Source organism: Aquarana catesbeiana, linkage group LG05 (genome assembly GCF_042186555.1).
Source record: "Aquarana catesbeiana isolate 2022-GZ linkage group LG05, ASM4218655v1, whole genome shotgun sequence".
Classification (NCBI taxonomy): domain Eukaryota; kingdom Metazoa; phylum Chordata; class Amphibia; order Anura; family Ranidae; genus Aquarana; species Aquarana catesbeiana.
In genome coordinates, this window is record NC_133328.1 from 472,657,062 (window position 1) to 472,684,205 (window position 27,144).

At 41.4% G+C, this 27,144-nt stretch overlaps 2 protein-coding genes across 2 annotated transcripts in view; one reads left to right on the forward strand and one right to left on the reverse strand.

Annotated features, from left to right (window-relative positions):
• ENOSF1 (enolase superfamily member 1) overlaps nucleotides 1–22,285 on the forward strand; it is a 95,202-nt gene extending 72,917 nt beyond the window's left edge. The window contains exons 13-16 of the mRNA XM_073631436.1: nucleotides 3,839–3,968; nucleotides 9,902–10,001; nucleotides 14,018–14,099; nucleotides 15,683–22,285. Of these exons, the coding sequence (XP_073487537.1) occupies nucleotides 3,839–3,968; nucleotides 9,902–10,001; nucleotides 14,018–14,099; nucleotides 15,683–15,790 (420 nt within the window). The 3' untranslated portion in view covers nucleotides 15,791–22,285. The remainder of the gene's footprint in view (nucleotides 1–3,838; nucleotides 3,969–9,901; nucleotides 10,002–14,017; nucleotides 14,100–15,682) is intronic.
• TYMS (thymidylate synthetase) overlaps nucleotides 19,606–27,144 on the reverse strand; it is a gene marked incomplete in the record, with an annotated part of 16,912 nt that continues 9,373 nt past the window's right edge. The window contains 5 exon segments of the mRNA XM_073631437.1: nucleotides 19,606–20,927; nucleotides 22,171–22,242; nucleotides 22,488–22,663; nucleotides 22,845–22,946; nucleotides 23,787–23,963. Coding sequence (XP_073487538.1) covers nucleotides 20,790–20,927; nucleotides 22,171–22,242; nucleotides 22,488–22,663; nucleotides 22,845–22,946; nucleotides 23,787–23,963 — 665 coding nt within the window.

The following is a 27,144-nucleotide window of genomic DNA, read 5'->3' on the forward strand; positions in this document are numbered from 1 at the left end:
TCTCATTGCCCACAACCCGGCCCTACTAAAGTCTAAGGGACTAGCTCTAGCAGCTAGGAATGCAAGGAAGATATATTTTTTTTAATGGGTCTCTTGTGGCCACTACTTTTTTCCTCCTCATGTAACTGAGCAAATTTGCCTCCTATGATATAATATACAGCAAGTCTCCTTCCACCCCACCATGCTCTCCTATGATATCTATTGGCATGATATAGTGAAAAAAGGTGGCCAGATGTGCAAACATTTTCAGTGCATAAGACACAGGAATGCAAATTGGCCATTTTCTAATTTTAAAATAGAGGTAAAATGTATAGGTTGGACTTGTGTCTTTTTTCAACCTCACCTACTATGTAACTATGTAGAAATGTTAGTTCATCATATTTATTGGTTTCAATGACTCCTTACTGTACAACAGAATCAGGCTTTTCCATTAACCTGCAACTCAAGGGGTTTGTTACTAATTTTGACTGTAGGCTGAGCTTGTAGGTCAAATTGCACAAGTACATTTCTGGGATAACACTGACTTATCTCCCCCGTCCTAACATCTATGCTTGTTAACTCATCTATAAAAGATGTGTATACTTACTAATTTTTAGGCTGCTTCAATCCAATGATGTGATCCCCTGCATCAGGCAGTGGCAGGCTGCAGAGAAGAGAGCGCTTGATAACGGTTGGTAAAGTCTGAAGTGGAAACGCCACCCATAGACTTCAAAGGCTCATCTGTTGTCGGCCCTCCCCTCCCATGAAGCTGCCACTGACTGAGAACAGGGAAGCTGGTCATGTGACTGTACCTGCTTGAAAATAGGTAAGTATATACAGTACATCTTACTTACACAGGTTAGTAAGTATAGGTGTTGGGGAGATATTTTTAAGATTGGCTAGGGTTATCCTGGAACTTTACTTTAAGACTAGCCATAGACATTTGGTGGCCTTCGAATCCTGTTTACACTTGTATGTGTAAAATTGCATGTTTCTGTAACCAGACTGAATCTCTGAGAGCCCTTTCACACTGGGGCGCTTTGCAGGCGCCACAGCGCTAAAAATAGCGCCTGCAAAGCGCCCTGAAAGAGACGCTCCTGTCTTTTCAGTGTGAAAGCCCGAGGGCTTTCACAATGGAGCGGTTCACTGGCAGGACGGTAAAAAAAGTCTTGCTAACAGCATCTTTGGAGCGGTGTGTATACCGCTCCTGCCCATTGAAATCAATGGGCAGCGCGGACTATACCACCGGCAAAGCGCTGCTGCAGCAGTGCTTTGCGGGAGGTTTTAACCCTTTTTCGGCCGCTAGCAGGGGTTAAAAGCACTCCGCTAGCGGCCGAATACCTCCGCAAATACGAAGGTAAAGCGCCGCCAAAAATACCGGTGCTTTACTGCCGCCCCAGTGTGAAAGGGGCCTAAAAGTTAAAGCAGAAGTAAACCCATCTATTTAACAGTTTCAAAAAACAGATACATTTCCGGCACGTCCCGGGAAAGGTAACTGTCACATTGGTTATGTTCTCAACCAAACTGTCAAACCATCCAATGGCTGAAGTCATTACTGATCACATGTGCAGCATTATGGCAATTGCAGATTAAACAGAGGCCAAAGTGGCAGCTTCCTTGGCTGAAAATTATAAGAGGGTTTACTATCACTTTAAGGGATCAGTGATACTTGATGTGATTGTAGCCGTGTTAATGCAATTGTGACAGAGAAAATTGAGTACTGTCCTTGATACTTTTTTTTATTTGCACTAACATACAATTTTTCAGGACAAGCTTTTGGGGTATGTCCCCTTCTTCACAGCACAGCAGGGAGAAAAAAACAGCAGGATCTATTAGTAGAAGCAGCACAGATTACACACATTACACTTGTTAGGTACACAATTAACCTCTTGATTGCCCCTAGATGTTAACCTCTTCCCAGCCAGTGTCATTAGTTCAGGGACAATGTACAGTATTATTACTGATCATTGTATTATTTTTTTATTGGATATGTTTTATAACAGAAAGTAGAAAATATTGTTTTTCCAGATTTTTGATCTTTTTCATTTACCGTATTTATCGGCGTATAACACGCACTTTTTTCCCCTTAAAATCAGGGGAAAATCGCGGGTGCGTGTTATACGCCGATCCCCTGCGATCCTGACCTGTCAGAACTAAAAAATCGCTGACCGCGATTTGAAAATGGCGCCGCCGGCGCCGAAATACACAGTGCCGGTCCTCGGCTCTTCTCGGCGGCTTTCGGTTTCACTCGAGCGCCGCCCGAGCCTAGCCGAGTATACTCGGCTAGTTTCGGATAGCTCCGCTCACCGTCCGAGTGGAACCGAAAGTAAACGAGAGCCGCCGAGAAGAGCCGAGGACCGGCTCTGTGTATTTCGGCGCCGGCGGCGCCATTTTCAAATCGCGGTCGGCGATTTTGAAGCTCACAGGCTTCAGCAAGACTGCACTGGGGCAAGGCTGGACTGGACACTGGGGAAGGCTGCACTGACATGGCTGCACTGACATGGCTGCACTAGCAAGGCTGCACTGACATGGCTGCACTGACATGGCTGCACTGGCAAGGCTGCACTGGCAAGGCTGCACTGGCAAGGCTGCACTGACATGGCTGCACTGGCAAGGCTGCACTGACATGGCTGCACTGACAAGGCTGCACTGACAAGGCTGCACTGGGCAAGGCTGGACTGGGGCAAGGCTGCACTGAGAAGGCTGCAATGATGGGCATTTAAATGTAAGTTTTTTTCCCTTCAACTTCCCTCCTAAAAGTTTTTTTCCTTAAAATTCCCTCCTAAATTGAGGTGCGTGTTATACGCCGGTGCGTGTTATACGCCGATAAATACGGTATATAATAAAAAATAAAACCCAGTGATGATAAAATACCACCAAAAGAGAGCTCTATTAAAGAAAACAAAAATATAAATTTAATTTACGTACAGTGTTGCATGACGACGCAAAGTAGCGCAGTGCTAAATGGCAAATGGACATGAAGGGGGTAAAACCTTCCGAAGGTCAAATGGTTAAACAGAGGCACACAGGATTCAGTTGCCACTGAAGGCTGAAACCATTATTTTCTGAATAAACCCCCCCAATTTGCACATGATTATTATATCCAATCAGAGTGATTCCTAATGACGTGATGTCAGATAATGTGACATAGTCATTACGTGATAAGGAACCACTCTGATTGGTTTCTGATTGTTAGCAGCTACAAATATTATCAGTGACAGTCATGTTTGGCGGCTAATAGGCACACAGAGTGTCAGCTGGTAGCTTTTAAAGGACTGACATTTATCTATATATCCTCAGACCAGGACATTATACTGAGGAATGTGGTTACAAGGAATGTATAGACTTTTTTTAGACACGTAAAAAAGATGAGTTTAATATTTATAACCTCATTAGTGTGTGTTAATGCTTTAAAGGTTTTTGGGCTGTTTAAAGGAATACAGACTGTTAACTTAGCAAAAGCCAAAATAGCACAATGCAAGCTTACGAGTCAAGGCTTATTGAAAACTATGAAAATATTGTGTGTCTTATCTTATCACAACAGTTGTTGGAAGAGTAACAGAGGTAGATTATCTACACTGCCTCTAGTGGCAACAAATCTCTATGGAATGGAAAAATAAAAATATGCAGGCATGTAAAGCGTGGATATCACAATATATTTTAAAGAACTGTTATCATAACTGAAATTGTGTTCAATAAAATTACACTATAGTTTCCATAAATGCTAACTATTACAGGCTCAAAGAATGTTTAACTATCTATTCATTTCTTTTCTTGCCTTCGCTACTGTATGTGTGTTCTTCCTATTGCATATTTATGTACATTATGCTTAAACTCTTTTTTTTTTTTTGGTCTGTAGTGTCAGAACAGAGTAATGTTTAAACAGTTTCTACAAGCTCGTGCTCTCCAGTTTCTTCAGATTGACAGCTGCAGATTGGGAAGTGTGAATGAAAACCTCTCTGTTCTTCTCATGGCAAATAAATACAATAGTAAGCCTATAAATACATTCCAGAAACCAGACAACCGTTGAGACCATCATAAATCTGTGTCATGACAAATGTTAGTTTTTATGTTAGCCCTAAAGTACACAATTATGCTTTTAATTTCTGCAATGTTTAGGGTTAGGATGTATCTTTGTGTTCTATGACTGTTCATCATAACTGACCTGTCTGCTGCCATTTTTACCACCAAAGAATTTATACGGTAACTGCACTTTTGTGGGAAATATCACAAATTAAATAAATAAAATATATATATATATATATATATATATATATATATATATATACACAGTCATGGCCAAAAATATTGGCACCCCTGCATTTCTGTAAGATAATGCACCACTTCAGCCAGAAAATTGTTGCAAGTACAAAAAAACAAAAAGCCAAATATGACACATTCCACGCAAAACTCCACAAATAGACTGGACAAAATTATTTGCACCCTCAATTTAATATTTGATAGCACACCCCATGGAAAAAAATAACTGAAATCAATTGCTTCCTGTAACCATTAATGAGTTTCTTACACCCCCTCTACTGGAATTGTGGACCACTCTTCTTTCGCCAACTGCCCGGGTCTCCCAGATTCGAAGGGCTCCTTTCCCAACGCTGTTTTGAGATCTCTCCACAGGTGCTTTATGGGATTTAGATCTGGATTCATTGCTGACCAGTTCAGTACTCTCCAGCGCAATGTCTTAAACCATTTCTGGGTGCTTTTTGATGTGTGTTTTGGGTTATTGTCTTGCTGTAAAACACATGACCTCTGACGAAGACCCAACTTTCTAACACTAAGCCCTACATTGCTCCCCAGAATTATTTGGTAGTCTTCAAATTTCATAATGCCATGCACACAGTCAAGACATCCAGTGCCTGAAGCAGCAAAGCAACCCCAAAACATTCAGTGAATCTCCACCATGTTTGACTGTAGGGACTGTATTCTTCTCTTTAAAGGCTTCATTTCTTTTTCTGAAAACAGTAGAATGATGGGCTTCACCAAAAAGCTGTAATTTTGTTTTGTCTGTCCACAGCACATTCCCAAAAGGATTTTGGCTTCCTCAGGTAAGTTTTGGCAAACTCCAATCTGGCATTTTTATGTTTCTGTGTCAGCAGTGGGGTCCTCTTGGGTCTCCTACCATAGCGTCCCTTTTCATTCAGATGGCGACGTATAATTCAATCTGACACAGTTATACCCTGTGCCTGAATGTCAGCTGGAATTTGTCTGGAAGTTGATCGAGGTTCTTTATCCACCATTTCAACAATCCTTTGTTGCAGTCTTTGTTAATTTTTCTCTTTTGTCCATGTCCAGGGAGGTTAGCTACAGTGCCATGGGCTGTAAACTTCTTGACAGTGTTGCACACAGTGGACACAGGAACAGTAAGATCTCTGGGGATGGACTTGTAACCTTGAGATTGTCCATGATTTTCCATCATTTTTGTTCTCAAATCCACAGACAATTCTTCACTACTCTTTTGCGGCGTACACACGATTGGAATTTCTGACAACAAATGTTCGATGGGAGCTTGTCGGAAATTCTGACCGTGTGTAGGCTCCATCGGACATTTTTTGTTGGAATTTCCGACAACAAAAATTTGAGAGCTGGTTCTCAAATTTTCCGACAACAAAATCGGAAATTCTGATCGTGTGTACACAATTCCGATGCACAAAATTCCATGCATGCTCGGAATCAAGCATAAGAGCCGCACTGGCTATTGAACTCCATTTTTCTCGGCTCGTCGTATGTGTTGTACGTCACCGCGTTCTTGGCGTTCGGAATTTCCAACAACATTTGTGTGACCCTGTGTATGCAAGACAAGTTTGAGCCAACATCCGTCGGAAATAAATCCAGGATTTTGTTGTCGGAATGTCCGATCGTGTGTATGCGGCATTTCTCTTCTCCATGCTCCGTGTGGCACACAGAGACACACAACAGAAAAGGTTCAGTCATTTTTTCACCATTTTAACTGGTTGCGTGATTTCTATATTGTCAGCACCTGTTGCAGGTGAGTTTAATTACAAATTACAGGAGCATTTAGAATGCAATTATTTCTTACAATTTTGAGAAGGTGCAAATAATTTTGTTCAGTCCATTTTTGGAGTTTTGCGTTGAATGTGTCAGATTTGGCTTTTTGTTTCTCCACTGTTTTTGTGTCATAGCATTTTTTGAGAAGTCTGCAATAAGATGCAGGTCAGATTTTTAGGCACCCTCTGCAACAAAAATGTCAGTTTTGGTGATATGCTCCCAAAGGGTTAATCACTTCTAAAGGAATGCAGATCCTGCAAGTTTCCTCATTAGAGCCCTGCAAGTGCATCAGCTGATCAATAATGAAAAAGTCACTCCCATCCAGGATAAGTCCTACACAAAAAATGATCTAACAAAGCGTTGGTCCTTCAGAGCAGAAACAGGAAGGACTCTGCAACAGTTGTTTTCTGATTATATTGCATTCTACAACCATAGAAATGGGGTAAAAATGCTTTCATTTGATATTGTTATAGTGAAAGGGCTGCCGCCTTCTGTCACCTTTAAACTGAGATCCGAAAAGATATTTAAAAGCCATAACACAGTTACATGCACAATGAAATGCATTAATGTGTAAGACCCTTTTCACACTGAGGCGCTTTACAGGCGCTACAGCACTAAAAATAGCGCCTGCATAGCCCCTGTAAAGCTCCTGTCTCTTCAGTGTGAAAGCCGAGTGCTTTCACACTGGAGCGGTGCGCTTGCAGAGCGTTAAAAAACTCCCGCAAGCAGCATCTTTGGAGCGGTGTATACACCGCTCCTGCCCATTGAAATGAATGGGCAGCGCGGCTAATGAATGAATGGGCAGCGCAGCGCAGCGCTTTGCGGTGGTTTTAACCCTTTCTTGGCCGCTAGTGGGGGGGTAAAAGCGCCCCGCTAGCAGCCGAATAGCGCCGCAAAATTGATGGTAAAGTGCCGTCCCAGTGTGAAAGGGGCCTAATAGTTCAGGCTGTCTGAGTACCTGAATTCTCAGCTGATATGGTCCACCTGTAATCTCCTGCACTATAACACTCAGGCTGGGTTCACACCTCCGATGAATGCAGCTCACAGCAGGGGTCCGGTGGGTCCCTGTTCTCCGTTTCAGCCGGGGCCGGACTGGCCTACCGGGATATTTCCCGGTAGGCTGTCTGCACTTAGTACTGCTGGGGCCGCTTTTGGCTCGGAGCTTGGCTGGCTACCTGTGTCAGCAATATAAAGAGCAGCGGCAGCCACCGCACTATGCAATGCCTGTACGCATAGGCGTGCGCACAGGGTGTGCCAGGTGTGCCTGGGCACACCCTAATCACCCCGTGTGGTGCATTTTTCCAATGTTTAGTCCCCTGATATTTCACCAAATTTAAAAAAAAAAATCAATTTTTTCCTCCTAAAAAAATGTAAAAAATTATTAAAATAATATTGTAACTGCCCTACTGACACCACCAATATCTGCCCTAATGACACCATTCACTGCTCTACTGACACCTTTCGTAAATATACACATGCACACACATATGTTTGAGCTTTGGGGTGCACACCCTAATGCAATAGGCTGCGCACACCTATGCCTGTACGTCTCCTCCTCCGATCCGGCACCAGCGCTCCGCCCACTGAACTAAAGAGTAATATGCCTCTGTGTGCCTGAGGGGAGGAGCAGGAGAACGCCGTGCTGGCTGCTTGATTTTTCCCTTCGTGACTCGTCCCGTGCGGCGCCAGCACTGCCCACTAATCTGCACAAGGAGAGAAGTGAACGGCCGGCCGTGCAGCTGCAGCACAAGAAGGTACAAAAAAAAATCTCTCTCCCCCCTCTCTATTTCTCTCCCTCTCTCTCCCCCCCTCTCTCTCTCTCCCCCCTCTCTCTCTCCCCCCCCTCTCTCTCTCTCCCCCCTCTCTCTCTCCCCCCCTCTCTCTCTCTACTTCAGGGAGGTGTCCATGTTTTGTTCAAGTGCCAGATTATCTTGGAAAACTGTATACCATCAAACGCAGCCTCTGTACCCATAAATTGCCGCCACTGTGCCCTGCCCATCAAACGCAGCCACTGTACCCATAAATTGCTGCCACTGTGCCCCATCAAACGCAGCCACTGTACCATCAAACGCAGCCACTGTACCCATCAAGCGCAGCCACTGTTCCCATAAATTGCTGCCACTGTGCCCCATCAAACGCAGCCACTGTACCCATCAATTGCAGCCACTGTGCCATCAAGTGCAGCCACTGTACCCATAAATTGCCACCACTGTGCCCATTAAACGCTGCCACTGTGCCCATTAAACGCAGCCACTGTGCCCATCAAACGCAGCCACTGTACCCATCGATTGCAGCCACTGTGCCCATTAAACGCAGCCACTGTGCCATCAAGCCCAGCCACTGTACCCATAAATTGCCACCACTGTGCCCATCAAATGCAGCCACTGTACCCATAAATTGCCACCACTGTGCCCATTAAACGCAGCCACTGTGCCCATAAATTCCCGCCACTGTGCTCATCAAACACAGCCACTGTGCCATCAAACGCAGCCACTGTACCCATCAATTGCAGCCACTGTGCCCATTAAACACAGCCACTGTGCCATCAAGCGCAGCCACTGTACCCATAAATTTCCACCACTGTGCCCATTAAACGCAGCCACTGTGCCCATCAAACGCAGCCACTGTACCCATAAATTGCCACCACTGTGCCCATAAAGTTCTTTGATTATTCCTTATTCTGGCAATATATATCAAGCCCTATGTGCTTTTATATGTGTCTTATCTATATATAATGCACTCTTCAAATGTGCTTTAAAATGCATGGTTTTCCATTTCATGAACAAGAAAATAATGACGCTATGCTGTTGGGCTGGTATAATAATGCTATGGGGCTGGTATGACATTTTTTCCAGGGCTGGTTTTCATTCCCAGTCCGGCCCTGGTTTCAGGGACAAATCAGGGCCGATTTTTTGCCTGAAACTGAGCCAAAGACACACAGTGATCCTGTGCAACCCACTCGGCAATAGAGATATGTGAACCGGCTTCTGTAATGCGAATTGGATGCCGGAAACGCACATCCAATTCGTATAGGTGTGAACCCAGCCTCAAACTGAGAGTTTGTGTAGCACACTAAGCCAGTAAAGGTTCTGTTGCTTTGTATAGTGCTCTGCGTAAAGCATTGTGAACATGCTGTGAGGAGGGTAGAACACTATTATTATAATAAAGGATTTATATAGTGCCAACAGTTTGCACAGCTCTTTACAATATAAAGAGAGACAGTACAGGTACAATACAAGAAGGTTGCAAAGACTCTGCCCATGAAAGCTTACAATGTAAAAGGGAGGGGCAAGTGATACAAAAAGGTAATAACTGTGTGGGAATGAGTTGATGGTAAAAGTAAAAGTTCAATTCCTGGGCAGAGGTGGCATAGGATTCCCTGAGGAGGTGAGTTTTCACCATTGCCTACAGGAGACCAGTAGGAGATAAATGAATACCTGTAGATTGAGGTAGAGAAGCTCTGTAGAACACAAGAATGACCTCATCCGTGTACTGCTACTTTAGTGTTAAGCCACTTTATTGGAGAAAAGTGAGCCCACTGACCTGACTGGGATAGCTGGAAGAAGTGCCTGTATTACAAGTCACATAAATTGGCAGTAGAAGCAAGTCACACACATGTATTTCAATTACGTACTTGGCTATTTGCTTGGAGTTCAGCTTAAGCCAATTAAAGAGTTTGCTTTTGTTTCTCCATAAAGACATAAGTAATATTCTTGCTATATTAGGAGTGATTGAAAGGTTCGGATAAATGTAAGATATTCCTGAAAACTTTCAAGCCTTTCAAAAACTTTAAAGTATCACTTTTCCTAGTAGACAAAGAAATGAGAGACCTCTAATAATCAGTTTGTATAAATCTGGTAATAATCAATTTACGATATGTATCAATTGTGCTTTCTTTCAGTCCCTGTTTGCCCACATGCCGGTGGAGTCGGTCTTTGTGAACTGGTACAGCATTTGATTATATTTGACTACATTTCAGTGTCAAGAAGCCTAGAAAACAGGTTGGTTAATTGAATGTTATGTTCTGTCTTCACTAAATAATGCAGAGCTATAATGAAATGTTAGCAAGGGAACAGTCATATAGGACTATGTTGTGAGTGTGGTATGGAATCGTAATGATAATAAATATGGGGAATTTTAATTAAATATAATTTGGTGTATTGTCGAATGGTAAATTATAAATAAAAGGCTAGTGTCTGACTATAAGCACAGTGGATTTACAGTGCTTCCAGCCAGTTATGGCAATTGATTAAAAAAAAAAAGTGAACTTTGTTCAGAAAATCAGTACCATAACACAATAATTTCCTGAGTTCGTTAATCTATGGGGAATTCTTACCAATGTATAAATATCTCCCAATTAAATTAATAAGTAAATACATTTTATTAATTTACAAGTATAATTATACAACTTCATACAAAACTTCATACTAAACAATTTTCCTTAATATTTGACAAATAACCCTAGGGTATCCCCAATCGACTATGTTAAAAAAAGGGTGTGGTTAACCTTAAATTAAAAAACACAATATCTCTTGTCGCTCGGAAGACAATTTTCTGACTTTCTCCAGCCGGAAGAAAGTCAAAACATGTCTTCTGGATCCAACAGATAGATATTATCAATTTGAAATAAGTCTTAATTTAACAGGGCTACCAGATTGGATTGGGCAATAAATAATTTCCCTGGGACCACAATAGCCAAATTAGTTGCAATACAGGTTGATCTTAATTTCACCCACACGCAGCTTCAACACACGGCAAGACAAATAATGTGGGACAATTATTAAATACTAAACTACCCTTCACACAGTACTTGAGAAGATTAAACTATAAACAGTAAAATACAATTCATATAATTTTGGGGAGAAAAAGTTGATCAATATCTCACCACTGTTTAAAGGAAAGGATGAATATTCGATTTGTCCCTAAAAGCAAAGTCCAACGTGATGGGGAGTGATCTATTATTACCAAGCTTGTGTTCATCCAGAGAGTGTATGTCAGCGTGTGGATATGTGGTCCTCAGTCCCCTGAATCATGCGTGTGTCTCTTTTTGTATGATGCAAATTGTTGGATGGTTACTTCCATCTCCTCATGTTTACCATCTCGTGATTGGTTGGTTCCAAATATGGGAGGTAACTGCCCTGATTCTCACCCACCCATCTGTGATCATGGTAAAGGTGAAGGTGTAACCAGAATATGATGTCTAGTGTTATTATGAAACGTATTTTAATATGTTTCATGTTAATATAATATGGCGATTGCTTGCCTTATGCCCTGTCATTTGCTGTCCCCATCTTGTGTACCTTGCTGGCTATAAGAAATTTCTACCTAACCAAATATATTGAGATTGACAGAGATTTATGGAATCAAACACCACCTTTTAACCATAAAAGACTGGTGCCAAATCCTTGTCCAATACATGGATGACTACAGTCCACATTAATTCTTACAAAATGTGTTGCAACATTGTAATTTAACACACACATACATATGTATATATATATATATATATATATATATATATATATATATATATATATATATATATATATATATATATATATAGATACACAATATATATATATATATATATATATATATATATATATATATATATAAAAATATATACACACACATACTCTTGGTTCTGTTTCAACTTGTGATTGGTGTCCTTCTGGCATATAATTAACCGGGCATCTTCTGCCATTGTCTGGGGAAAAGCTGAGTTAACACTGGGTGCTTACTGAAGATACGATCTCACCCTTTGAAACAATGGGGTTATTTACCCTGGCTTTTCCTTGATCAAAGGTCTTGAGTTCCTGGTTTCTCAAAATACCAGTTTGACCATTGTCAGTTGGTTTCATGTAAAGTGGCACCATTGTTCAGGGTATTCTGTTTCAACATAAGGCTTGTATATTTACGTTAATCCTCCACTGGAGGGGATAATCCACTCAACCTTTCCTCTGGCGGGGGGTGGGGGGGGGGGTATAGACGACACTCCCCTGGTATGACGACTCCTTGGAGTGTATCATGAATTATGAAAATTTTTGTCTCCCGGCTATGACAACTTGTACCATCAACACTCATAAATTAGTCAGAATATAATTAACTATTTATTGAGCCGCACGCTTGGCGCAACCACATCAGTCATTCTTGGAAAACATTTTCTCCCACCTGGCTAACTGAGCTTTAATCCTCTCTTCCCATCTGGGGACAGATTTGGGCACTGAACAGTGGTCTCTCTTCCATTTTCCTTCCAGACCAGATCATCCTGTTACCGGGGTAACAGCACTCACTTTCCCAATCACCATACGAGGCTTTGGCCAGATTACATTCCTCACGCTGACAGGGGTCCCCCCCCCCCCTTTCTCAGTAGGGCCTTGGTGGGTATAATTTCTGGGACCAATTCTATTCCACTATCTTCATCCAGTGGATCAGCTTCTACCCCCACATAGGGATAGTTTAACAGTGGCCTTCATGCAGGTTCTTTCACCAGGCTTTAACACTTTTTTTGTGTATCCAATCGCCATAGTCTACCTACTCCTTCCGCGGGGGCTTTCTTTTCCTGCAGCACACGCTGAAAAGCTTGCTGCAATTTAGGAATCTTCCCTACTAGGGTGCCTTCCAAGGCCAATAGGGTGAGCAGTCTCCTCACCAAATTGGTGTTGGTACATATTAGTAGAGAATTGTGGCCAGCTCCAGGAGGTCGAGGGCAAACAACGGCCAAGGTGTCAAAAGTTTCTGGTTTTCCCGCCAAGGAGGTATCAAAGGTTATCTTGATAGGGATATACACTTCATATGGGCACTTTTGAGTACCTATCCCCCAAATCTCCACGTTTACACAAAGGGATGTGTTTTAGGTACTTGTTGGAGCAGTCCCAATACAGCAAAGTCACTTGGAGCTCCTGAATCCAGCAAGGCTTGAGTATAGATACCTGCCACTTGTATCGAGACTATCAGAGAAGGCCCGACTAAGTTCTTTGGCAGATTTCTGGCTGGTGACTCTATAGTCTGGGCCCTAATCTGCTTCTTTGAGTGTGGTGGAGTCGGTTTAGTAACTTGTTTAGAAGGGTGTGCATAAAAGGGACAGAAAAAGGGGAATTTGTCAGTCGAGTGCTGGATAACAGCCTAGACTCGGAAGAATAATTCCCCTAAAAGGCAGCTTAAAACAGTACAACAGCACAATTTACACATATGTACAATGAATTAACACTTGAAACATAACCTGTAAAGGCAGTAAAAGGTTAGCTATCTAGGACAGGCAGTTTCACACTATAGGGGAACCCCAGGCTGGCCTATTCAACCTTTATATCCTAATGAGAGATCAGGCAAAATAGGGGATAGAGTAGGGCCCTTTATATGGTAATAATAGCAGTGTCTAAGATGCAGGCATGATAGTCTTCAACGGCAGTTGGAGCTCATTAAATTTTATCCGATAGGGCACAGTGGTGTGGTAATAGCCGGGGGGCTTAAACAAGCTAGTGATACTCCTTGAAGTGGTTTTAAGTAACAGTGTCTATGTACAGTGTTCCAAACAGTAATGCAATAAAATGTCCCCAAGGTAAAAATGTCTGTACACAGTGTTCAGATATAGTAGCAAGGGATGGGCAATTGTCCTCTCACCAACCAGACTGGCTTACAGCTTGCAGAAACCCTTTTATAATTCCTCCCAGGAGTCTCTTCAGTTTGTAGCAAAGATCCCTGGAATGTGTGATCCAGATGTCATATCATGCAAATGAAACACCAGTCTGAAAGACTACTAATCCCACAATCCTTTCTGATCAGGCTCACAGATGTGATGACAGTCACTGACAGCCCAGCACTAGAGGGATATGTCTATAAGTAAAGAGTGATGGGGATTTGTACCATGTTATAACTGTAGTCCACATCGCTACATCTATTGCTCCTTTTATGTTAGTAGAAATAAACAAGCAGCTCTTAATGAGCTCTGTAGATAAAGATATCACATAACTAGGTCCGCAGTATGTATGTCTTTATGTATGTTGACTTTTGGTTTCAGGATGTGCGAGTACGTGGATCATCTCCATGAACACTTTATGTATCCAGTGGCTATCCAGAATGCTTCTTATATGCCTCCAAAGGTAACCAATATTTTATCTTCTTTTAGAAAACTGGCTTAAATTGTAGCTCCAGGCAAATAATAAATATAACAGAGAAAATAAAGAAGAAAAAAAACATAATGGTGTGTAAAAGCCCTTGAAGTCATTGCTAAAAACTGTTATGCAGTTAGGAATAGGTCTGTGCACATAAGCTTACCACTAACGTTGATTTGATGGGCAAATTATCATGCATGAATGAAGCTTACAAGTGGAACTGCTGGTTAAACTTTTTTGTTTTTAGATAGAATATATGAAAGGCTTAGAATATCTAACAGTTGTTCACTGCATTTTGTATCTTGTGTTAGAAATTTTCCCTAAAGCCCTTTTCACACAGGATGGACTCCCTTTTGATCAGCTGATCCACTGCTGATCAGAGCAGAGCAGTTGAATGATCAAGCCCACTCTGCTCTGTCAGCAGCTGGGTGTAAATGAACTCCACTGTCCATTTACACCTAACTACCTCTGAGCTGATCCGCCTAGACAGAGGACAGATCCCCTTCTGTTTGTTTGCTTGTTGGCCCCAAGTCTGTTTATACCCACCCATCCAAGGGGTGAATGGACCATTCGATCAGGTCCACCGGAAAAACTGACAGGTGGACCTGATTGAAACAGTCGTGTGACAGCAGCCCAATTCTTTTCACTGAGATCACAGATACAGCAAATGAGGGAAATGACAGCAAATGAGAGCATACCCATACATCAATAGGAACACTGTCATTACAGTGGAGAAAGGTTAGAACCTGTCAGGTTTATATAGCTACAAGAATCCCTGTTTGGGGGATTGCAGTCTGAAACCTTTTCTTTCTGTGACAGTGATCACTGGGACAGGAGCTTATAGAAAATCTACCCAATAAAGATCAATAAAAAAAAAAACCTAATTGGCTGTACCACTCTCCTGCAATTTTTTTCAAAGAAGTTTAGGCTAGAGTTATACTTTTAAAGGAAATATATATTTAAGGAATGTGTAGGCTTTCATCGATCTTTTCTTGAAAATGCTAATTACCTGTCTGTCTCCTAAACCAAAGAAAGGAGCAAATGACACACACCAGTTTCAGCATTTATTAGGATGGTTAAAACTCAACCTTACCTAAATCTTTTGACGCATTTCACCCATCGACAGCCAGCTATCTATGATTAAGCCCCGTTTATGCCTTCAATACTTTTTAAATCACTGACCCTCAACAATTATGGACCAGTGGAGTATTAATTTCACTTCTGCATAACTGTTATGAGTTGGTGCCTTACAAAGTATCAATGTCATTGGATCGACATGATGTCCAGACAACCTAAAATTTTAAAAGGAGAAATTAGTAATTATGCCCTACACATTCCTTGGTAATTATTTAAATTCCAGCCATGTTCCTCACTTTATCCAAAAAGTATGTTCTGGCCAGAGTTTCTCTTAAAAAGAAAAAAAAGGAACTACTGGTAAGTAGTCATTATTTTTCTGTTTATTACCTAAACAGATGATTCAAAAGCAGCAATATTTTTTTTTTAATTGTCTCGGGTAGTTTTTTTTGTTTAAGTAGAAGTAATTACATTTTATCTGCTCATGTTTCTTTTAGGATCCTGGCTATTCCACAGAAATGAAACCAGAATCAGTGTCACAGTACCAGTTCCCAGGTGGAGATGTTTGGCAGAAGCTAATCAAGGAGGAAAGGGTTGAAATATAGCACCCTTAATTTATTATGATTAATGGTTTGATCTCGGTTTACCTCAACACACAATGGTCTCCAATATCAGTACAATTGGATTAACAAGATAATACACAATGACCAGAAAATCCTAACAAAAAAAAAAAAAAAAAGATCCAGCGTTAACAGCTATAATCCAACTACTTAACCACTTACTGACCAGCGACACCCCCATATGTTGCTGAACTTCAGGTGGTTGTACCCTGGTGATGCCTGCAGCTGCAGGCATTACCCCAGTACCGTTTTTTTAGAGCTGGATTGCTTTTACAAGCAGCGGGAGTGGGCGTCCCCCCCACCAGCTCGTTGGACAGCCGAACAAAGCCGGGATTGTCTCTCTGCTATGGTAACCCGGAAACGATGACCTGACTTCACTTCCGGTTTATCCAGATGTCAACATCGCCATTTTTAAAAGATTGAAAGCATTCAAAAACAATGATTTTGATGTTTTGAATGCTTTTAAGTGTCTTATAGACCCCAGATCTCTCCGTAAATTCCTTTTCACATGCCTATTGCTGTCGCAAGGATGTTTACATTCCTTGTGACAGCAATAAAAGTGATAAGTGATTTTATTGGGGGTGTTAACAAAAGGATCCTGTCCCTTTAAAGGATGTTATACAGCACAATGCTTGCGCTGTGTCATTTGGCCCTCTGTAACACCTGGCTGATCCTGCCTGGCTATGCCCTCCCCTTTGTAAACTGACCACGGTGTATTATGGTCGCTGAGCCTTGACACCGTGGTCCGTTTACGTGCCTCCGTCATTGGCAGCCCTGCTGTCCTCCCTGCCTGTGTCAGAACCAGCTCCCTCCACTCCTGCTGCTCATAACTTTTAAAACACTATATAAGCCCCTCTCTGTTCTAATAGCAAGTGCTCCTGTTTGTGCTTTATTTTAAAAAATACCTCCTTTACCGTATATCACAGTTGTTCCCCATGATCACGTGATGGCTGGCTCTGTCCTCACATCTTGGCTGACGTCAGCAGGGAAATCTTGGCCCTGCCTGCTGAATCCGTCAGCCAGGCAGAGAGAAGACACGGCCGGTAACGTGATCGCGGGGAACACGCTGTAAAACGAGGTAAAAGGAGGCTTTTTAAAATATAAACACACAGACAGGAGCACATGTTATTAGAACATAGAGGGGCTTATATTAAAAAAAAAAAAAAAAAAAAAATTAAATAAATTAATAATAAAAAATGGCCCTGCAATTAGCATTGTCTGTACCATATGATCACTGTGACCAATCACAGCTAACAACACAATTGTAACAATGAATGGCATGAATCAAAGCCATTCATTGTTTCCAATTGTTGTGTGATCTGCTGTGATTTGTCAGTGATCATATGGTACCGGCAGCGGGCTGGTACACTAATCAGTCATCGGCGGTGTCTTGTGGCAGACAGATCGCGCAGGCACCCATGGGGCTTGTTCCAGGAGAATGTCATATGATGTCCACCCAGAATGTCGAAAGACCCGCTCGGCTGTTTAATTACTATAGGCCAGGTAGGAACTGGTTAAACTTTTTTTTTTTTATCCTCAAAGTGCTGATTAAAAAAAAAAAAAAAAACACCCAATTCCCTTATCCACACACTTGCTGTGAATGAGGAAATCACTACAACTATGTTTTTTTTTTTTTTTAGTTCTGATGGTGGAGAGCCTCCTCATCATCAGAACACACTATCAGCCCCTGTTCCCATCTATGCGAATTAGATGCAGCTTACACTGCATCCAATTCGCAGGACATTTTAAAATACATTCATTTAAATGTATCTGGTTCACACATGTGTGTTGCATTCGCACTGCGCATGGGAGCAATGTGATTGACAGCAGCGGGAGCCAATCAAGAGCGAAGAACCCCAGGCAGAGAGGTACAGCGCGTCGCCCAGGGAAAAAACTGGCTCAGGCGAGTGGGGGGGGGGGGGGGGGGCGGGGCAGTTGGTGTCAGAAGTTTTTTCATCTTAATAGATAGGATCTATTAAGGTGAAAAAAGACACGAGGGTTTACAACCCCTTTAAGCTCAACACCATTTAAAGCCTAACTGAAAACAGTGCAGCACTGAACTGCTGCCACTATAGGGCACTCCCACTATTTACTGCTTCCAACAGAACTGCCCAGCCTGAACCCCTTCCTCATACCTACCTTTTCTACTCAGAGAACTTTATAATGAACATCCAGACTGAGCACGCATGGCACCTGAATCTAAGCTGTAAACAGCCAAATCACCCTGGACACTTATGTGACACCAATGTTATTGCCTCCAAGTTTTGATATATTGCACCTCTGGTGTTTGCTCAATGAGTTGGTCAAAGTTTTGGGACAGGAGCTCCATCTGGTGGTATCTATATGTCACTAAATGTACTTTGAAAGTGATCTCCTTGAAAATGTGTGTCACTTTGTTCCACATAAGCTAACATGTTGATTGTAGTAGATGCTGCAACAAAGCTACCTTTTATTATGAATGTATTTACGCATTTGTTATAATTGAATGTTAAACACTGAAGATGCCTTAGTTTGGTGAATGTGGCCTAGGGATGGAGCCAATACATACTGCAATATCATAGTTCTGTCTTACAGACCAGAGCTATGCCCCTAATGAAAAGCAAACCCCCCCCCCCCCCCCCCCTCTTTAACCACCTACTTCATATCATTCATACACGCACAAGAAACACCTACACTTTGCAATGATTTCAATACTATTCTTTCCCCACACCTAGATAAGAAATCCATTTCTAACTCTGCTCATCACAGTAATACAGACACCAACATAGGAGCTTTTAGTGCTCTCCTACATTAAAGCCATTATGTAGGTTCATGGAGAGAACTTCATCCAGCAAAATAACACATGTGCATGTTGGAGTACATCTAGCACTCGCCCTATTCAAATTGGATCTTCAGCCATAGGGTCACACCAAAGGCTGTGCAGTGCACTGGACCTGGAGAGCGATCTACAGTTACATTCTTGTCTGGAAAGCACTACAATGCAGAAACCCATGCCCGAAGGTTACATGGCAGGCAAGGCCCACAGGGGCTAGGTGTGGCACTCCCAATATCAGGCCATGGAAAGGCTAATCCACATAGCTACAAAGGGCAGCTCTGTAGCAGAAATCTTAAAGAAAAAGGGGTTAGGGCTACCCATACATTATACAGTTTTCCTTTAAATTTACCAAAACCATATAATATGAGGTCAAATCCAGACACTTTCAATTTGTATGCAATCAGGCAGGCCCTTGCACTACATGATTGAAAGTAAATCTAAAGGAAATTGAATACGAAAAATGTATGACAAGCTTTAGACTTGCTTCAGCAGAGCAAATTGTAGATAGACATTGGGCATTTGCAAACAAAATAAAAAAACCCTGAAGGGATTATACAAAACTGCCCCAAAATTTCTGTTTTCCAGTACTCCTGGAACCCAACTATATCTGAATTCCAGTGTTCCTTAACCACTTAAGCCCCGGACCATTTGGATGGCCAAAGACCAGAGCACTTTTTGAGATTCAGCACTGTCGCTTTAACTGACAATTGCGCGGTCGTGCGATGTGGCTCCCAAACAAAATTGACGTTCTCTTTTTTTTCCAACAAATATAGCTTTCTTTGGTGGTATTTGATCACCTCTGCAGTTTTATCTTTTGCGCTATAAACAAAAAAAAAAAAAAAAAAAAAAAAAAAAAAAGGCTATATTTTGTACTTTTTGCTATAATAAATATCCCCCAAAAAAATATTAAAAAAACATTTTTTCCCTCAGTTTAGGCCGATACGTATTCTTCTACATATTTTTGGTAAAAAAAAAAAAAAAAAAACCACGCAATAAGAGTTTATTGATTGGTTTGCGCAAAGGTTATAGTGTCTACAAAATAGGGGATAGTTTTATGGCATTTTTATTAATTTTTTATTTTTTACTAGTAATGGAGGCGATCAGTGATTTTTATTGTGCGACATTATGGCGGACAGATCAGACACTTTTGGCGCTATTTTTGGACCATTCACATTTATACAGCGATTAAAAATGCAGTACTGTGTAAATGTGACTGGCAGTGAAGGTGTTAATCACTAGGTGGTGCTGTAGGAGTTAAGTGTGTCCTAGGGACTGATTCTAAATGTTGGGGGGGTTGTGTGGGACACGACACTGATCACAGGGAGCTGTGATCAGTGTCTTGTCATTAGGCAGAACGGGGAAATGCTTGTTTACATTAGCATCTCTCAGTTCTTCCTTACCGTGAGACGAACGCGAGTATCCCCGCGGTCATCAAGTCCGCTAGACCCGCGATCACTAACACAGACCTTCCGGCGGGCGCAGGCAACAGCAAGCAGCCTCTTAAAGGGCAATGTACAGGTATGTTAATCTGCCTGTATGTGCCCTTCTGCCGCAGTATATCTGCGTGAGGCGGTCGGGAAGCGGTTAATGAACTAAGAAATCAAATTATAGCAGTCTATTCATTGTGAGTCTGTAATTCATGTAAAATTATTACAAAATGATTTTATTGAAACAGTCATACCAGGGTAAATTTAAATTCTATGTGAACTTTCTTCAGACAGCCATCCTCCATAGAACTTTTTTTTTTTCTACTTTAAAAACAAAAAAATAAAGTTACGTTTACTGCCTCCATTTGTGATATTAACTGATAAATTTCAATCTAGGTGAAGGATGTCAGAGAACAGGAAAAGATATTTGAAAGCAGACAGACATTCTATATCTTCACAAACTAACATTCTGTGGCTGGAGTGGTGCTAAAACCAGAAACTTTCATTTGACTGCTGCTAAACATCCACTTCAGGCATATACAAGAATAAAGTTGGCATAGTATGTATGAGTGTTTGTAGGAAACAGTCACAATTTATACTTTAAATTACTAAAATGAATAAAACTTTAGAATTTTGCCACATAAAATGAACATACACAGCCATATACAAACTTGAACCTTTAGTGCATAACTGCAAATATTAGTTTACTATACAAAGACTACCATTAAAAAAAACCCACACATTATACAGCCATTTCCATTTTGATAGTAGGATGAGGATCATAACCTTCAATCTTGAAATCCTCTGCTTTGAAGTCATTGATGTTTTCCACTTGGCGAAGGATTTTCAGCTTAGGAAATGGCCTAGGTTTTCTTTGAAGCTGGAATATATAGCAAAAAAAAACCGAAAAAACTTTTTTTTTTTTTTTTTTTTATACAAAACTTTTCACATCCGAAAACACCAAGACTATGAGGCCTCATGCACACAGGACGTTTTGCAAACTCTTCTAGAAGCAGTGTTTTGGCAGAAGAAGAAAAAAAAAAAAAAGCTGGATGTTTGTAAAAGTGTCTACACTTCAACACGTTAATCCATTTCAATGCCAGAATAATTATATATATTATTCTGGCCAATGTACTGAATTGACACTCAACCTCTAATCGAGTCTAGTGTTTAGCGTTTTTCCTGCCAAAGCTCTGCTGCTTCTGAATGCACTGGCAGTAGGTTGTTTTCCCTGCCTCTAAACACTGCTAAAAGCTTATGGGGTTTATTTACTAAAGGCAAATTCACTCTGCACTACAAGTGCACTGAAAGTGCAGTCACTGTAGATCTGAGGGGAAGGTCTGAAATGATGGGAAGCTCTGCTGATTTTATCATCCAATCATGAGCAAGCTACAATGCTATTTTCCTTGCATGTACCCCCCCCCCCAGATCTACAGTGACTGCACTTCCAAGTGCTCTTGCAGTGCAAAGTGGATTTGCCTTTAGTAAATAAACCCCTGTGTGCGCACGGACCCATAGAGTAGAGTACCAAGTAGAGTTTAGTTGCAAGGTAAAAAAAAAACAAAAAAACCACCCAACACCAGATGCCTGTCCCCACCTGCAAAACTATCCAGTGTGCATAAGGCCTAAAAAAAGTGATTTTTTTTTTTTTTTTCCCCAAATACATGCAAATTGCTCTCAGGGATACATGTTTCTTTGGGTAGCATGGTATCATGTTCAGTATGCACTCTTGTGTCACTACATGGTCAAGCATGGGTAGCACACACAGCCAAATCTCTTCTTGTACCAGGCTGTGTGCAAAGCTAAAGACAGAACTGAAAAGGCGTACATGTTGTGTGAACTCTATTGGAGACAACTTTCAATTTTCCTGGCAAATGTGATTATATATTTATGTAGCTTAGAAGACCAGACCTTTTCATTAGGAAAAAAAGGTGTTAAAAAGTTTCAGGCACAAACCCACCTGCTAATCTCACTGAAATTTAAGTTTACTTCCATAAGAAATGTGGCTCATTTCCCTAGTCCTTCACAGCTTACAGAGAACTATATTCCTGCTCCCTGCTAAATATAATAGATACCGTGGACTATGCATCTTTTATCAGCAGAATATAATAGTGTAAACTTACTTGAGTTTTTAATGGTTCAACATGATTGAGGTAAACATGAGCATCTCCCAGTGTGTGTATAAAGTCACCAGGCTTGGATAACAAAAAAAAAAAACAAAAAAAAAAAAAGTGAAAAGGTCATTAAAGAAGAAAAAACATATTGCTCCTTATTTTTTTTTTTAATTCAACATTAAAATGTTTAAAATAGATGTATCTATTCACAGCTGGGGTGCCCAAGCACCCTTGCCAGGCCTGCATAGGCCAAATTTAACAATTTACAACACATGTATAATATATACCACCATTAGACAGAACAATACAATTTTATCCAAAATTACCTTCAATCCTGTGACGTGCGCTATCATATAGGTTAATAAAGCATAACTTGCAATGTTGAATGGTACACCTAGGCCCATATCTCCAGATCGCTGGTATAACTGACACGACAACTCATCGTTGATGACATAGAATTGGCAAAGAGCATGACATGGGGGAAGTGCCATCAAAGGGAGATCTAAAAAGGGGGAATAAATAGCGATTGTAAGCTTGTGTGATTGAATGAAGATTTCCCAAAACTGGCTTAACCCAAAATTCCTATAGATGCAGAAACATTTCATCTGTAAAAAAATAAAAACACACATTTACAAGGGAAAAAAAAAAAAAGTAATAATACAGTAGTATTTTAAACAGACAACCTTTGGGATTCCAACTGCACATAATGATCCTCCTGTCATCTGGATTGTTTTTAATTGTTTCAATGACTCTCTGCAACTGGTCAACTCCCTGTCCTGTGTAATCTGTAGGGGATAAAAATAAATCTGATGTGAAAAACAAAAAGATCAAAATGTGACTGTATTCTCACCTATGTGCATGTTAAAACACACATTGTATGGAGGGCACCCAACATGTGAATACACGTCTTAAGGCTCATTTACACTTGCTTTGATTTCAACACACATTAAAGCGCCTACCGCTTCAACATGCTTTTTTTGAACCTTGGCAAATGCCCTGTGTGCGTAGATTTTATATTTGTTTTAAAGGGGCCCAGAAGAACCCCAGCTTGGTACCCCCACTCAACATATCCCCTACACAGTAGTACCCCTCCAAGCTGTGCAGATTCTCCCCTTTCTATTCCCTGCTCACCTCCCACTATATTGCTCCCATGCTGTTCACCACATGTGACATTTACTAGTTTCTCCTGCTCAGGTCCCCTCTCTGCTGATCCTCTGCCGCTCAGCTCACTTTCTACGGTCCCCGCTCACATGTTGCACACAATGTGTGCAGTCTGCCAAGACCCCACTCACCTTCCTGCTGCTCCACACCGGGTGTGACGTCTTCCCCTGACACTTCCAGAATATATACACATGAACCGGAAGTGACAGCTTATGATGTCTTTTCAGTTCGCTTGTTGGCTTCCCAATGCATCCTGGGATCTCATAACCGCAATAACTCCAAAACAAAGCTAAATAAAAAGCCTCAAAAATTGCAGGTGCTGCTAGCAAGCTTTGTTAGACTTCTATGGAGATGCTTTAAAACACTAAGAGATGTTGAGTAAAACACACACAACCCTTCTTCTGATCCTCATTGGCCAGCAGTCGTCACATGACCAGACTGACCATAAGCCATTGCAAGTTTACCTGTATGAATGTCTTTGTATTCTGCGCCAAAATGCCTCCATTGAAAACCGTATACAGGTCCAAGGTCCCCTTCCTCTCGCGAAGTAAAGCCTTGCTTATCTAAGAAATCTCTGGAACCATTTGCATCCCAGATTTTCACCCCTTTTTCAGACAGCTCTTTTGCATTTGTGGAGCCCTGAAAAAAAAAAAAAAAAAATCAAATATTCAAGCAGTAACAAACAGAAGGAGATCATAACGCATAATTGTTTAAGGCCCTATAACATGACACTGCATTTTACTGAGAAAAAAAAAAAAAAAGGAAGAAGATGAATGTACTTGGAAAAGTCATCAAAACATTGCCCTTGAACAGATATCAATCAAGTGAACAGATATCCTGCAGGCAATCCTGATTGACTAGCAGAAGTAAAAAATCTTTATTCAGATGGGCAAATTAGGGCAGATAGTGCTGCTGTTTTGAGGTGGTGTTCAGCTGCATCTGTGAGCACACACACACGCACACACACACACACACACAGCAGCCTATGTCTTAGGGCTGCATACAAACCAATTAGCTGCAGCCAAGGTACAAGTCTGGTCATGCTTTTGCTGGCTACACACACGTTGATTCAGCTATTCACTTGCAAGGAAATTTTCCATAGAGCTTAATGAAAAGGGGAAGCTCTGCTGACTTCCATCTTCTAATCACGTGCAAGCAAAAACACTCTTTCAATTTGCCTTTACCAAGTCAACCCCATGGTGTTCATGCATCTAGTTTGTCCACCGGACTCCTGTGCAAATAAAACCTTAGATTGTGCAGATCCCACATACCAAAGCAGAGTGAGTAATGGTCTGCAATACATACAGTATGTTGATTTGTTCCATTATATAGGAAAACTGAATTGCTGACCAATCTCCCAAATGTTCCAATATTATATACACTAGTGTGCAAATGTTTTAGGCAGGTGTGAAAAAAATTCTGTAAATTAAGAAGGCTTTCAGAAATAGAAGTGTTAACCCCTTCCTGCCGAGCGTATGCTTTCGAGGGTTATACCGGGATGATGCCCGCAGCTGGAGGCATCATCCTGATACCGTTGTTTAGAGCCGGCGATCGGCTATCCGAATATAACAAACCGATGCGGCTGAAAGCCGCTCGGCTGTTATACCGGAGGAGCGGGAGGGGACGTCCCCCCCCCCTCCCGCCACTCTTACCAGGCCTCCTGTTCGATTGGGAGGCCCGGTGGCCAATCGGCTGCCTCTGGTGGCTGGGGGCAGGCTGGAACGAAGCTGTGGGTGGCTTCATTCCAGCGTTCTCATTGTAAAACGCAGAAGCGATGTCACTTCCCGTTTACTTGGCTGCCAATGGCGCCGATTTTAAAAATATACACAGTATTCAGAATCACCGTTTTCTGCAATCTGGATACTTTGAAGTGCGAAGGAGGGATTGGGGGTCTTTTAGACCCCCGATCCCTCCATAAAGAGTACCTGTCACCACCTATTACTGTCACAAGGGATGTTTACATTCCTTGTGACAGCAATAAAAAAGTCATCAAAAAATTTTATTTTATTTTTTTTAAACACAAATTTATAAATATATAATAATAAAAAAAAAATTTAAAGCGCCCCCGTCTCCGCGAGCTCGCGCAGCAAAGAAAACGCAAACGTAAGTCGCACCCGCATATGTAAACAGTGTTCAAATCACACATGTGAGGTATCGCCGCGATCGACAGAGCGAGAGCAATAATTCTAGCACTAGACCTCCTCTGGAACTCTAACCTGGTAACCGCAAAAAAATGTTTAAAGCGTCGCCTATGGAAATTTAGGTACCGTAGCTTGTAGCCATTCCACGAGTGCGTGCAATTATAAAGCGTGACATGTTTGGTATCTATTTACTCGGCATAACATCTTTCACATTATACAAAAAAATTGGGGTAACTTTACTGTTTGGATTTTTTAAAATTCATGAAAGTGTCCCTTTCCCCAAAAATTTGCATTTAAAACACCGCTGCACAAATACCGTGTGATATAAAATATTGCAACAATCTCCATTTTATTCTCTAGATTCTCTGCTAAAAAAAATATAATATATGGGGGTTCTAAGTAACTTTCTAGCAAAAAATACGGATTTTAACTTGTAAACACCAAATTTCAAAAATAGGCTTAGTCATGAAAGGGTTAATATTTATATTGTTTTTTCTCAATTAACAAAATAAGACAGTAAATGAATAGAAGGGAAATCCAAAAACGCAATTCAATATTTGGTGACACTAGCTTTTGCATAAATTCTTCCAAGTACACTTGCACTCAGTTATGGAAGGAACTCAGCAAGTAGGTTGTTCCAAACATCTTACAGAAGGAACCACTGATCTTCTAGATGTAAGCTGCCTCAAATCCCTCTTCATGCAATCCCAGACAGACACAATGTTGAGATCAGTAGGGTCCAAACCCTCACTTCCAGGACTCCTTGATCCTCTTTACACTGAAGACAGTGAAGTGAAGATCTTAGTGACATTGCCTGTATGTTTAGGGTCATTGTCCTGCTGCAGAAAAATGTGGGGCCAATCACACTCCTCCCTGATGGTATGGCATGATGGATAAATATCTGCCTGTATTTTTTAGCATTGATCGTGACCAAATCTCCAACTCCATTTGCAGAAATGCACCCCCAAACTTGGAAGGAACCTCCACCATGCTTCACTGTTGCCTGAAAACACTTATTGTACTGTTCTCCAGCCCCTCTGCAAAACAAACTACCTTCTGCTACAGCCATACATTTCCAATTTTCACTCATCAGTCTAGGAGCAGCTGCTGCCATTTTTTTTGCACCCCAGTTCTTAGGTTTTTTGCATAGTTGAGTCGCTTAGCCTAATTTCCATGCTGGAGGTAAGGCTTTTTTGTTCACAATTCTTCCATGAAGACCACTTCTGGCCAGACTTCTCCGGACAGTAGATGGGTGCTGGTTTCCTCTGGTTGTGCCGAGGGCACCGCTGGACATCTTCTGATGTCAAAAGGGAAGTAACCACGACATGCTTTTACATGCTGCATTAAGTTTCCTTGGCGGACCACTGCATCCATGAACCTCAGCATTACCCGTTTCTTTATGCATCTTCAAAAGAGCTTGAACAGAACATCTTGAAACACCAGCCTGCCTTGAAATCTTCACCTTGTATCTTGTTGCTGTACTCAGTCTTGCCATGGTTTTTGACTTGTGACATGAAGTTTCACAACCTCACCATAGTAGCAGAGTTTGGCTGTTCCTCACCCAACTGTAAGCTTCCTACACAGCGGTTTCAATTAATAAGTTTCAAACTAGATATGAAATTGATGATCCTACTTGATACAATTAATCATATATCTGACTAACCCTTCAAAATCCTTAAAT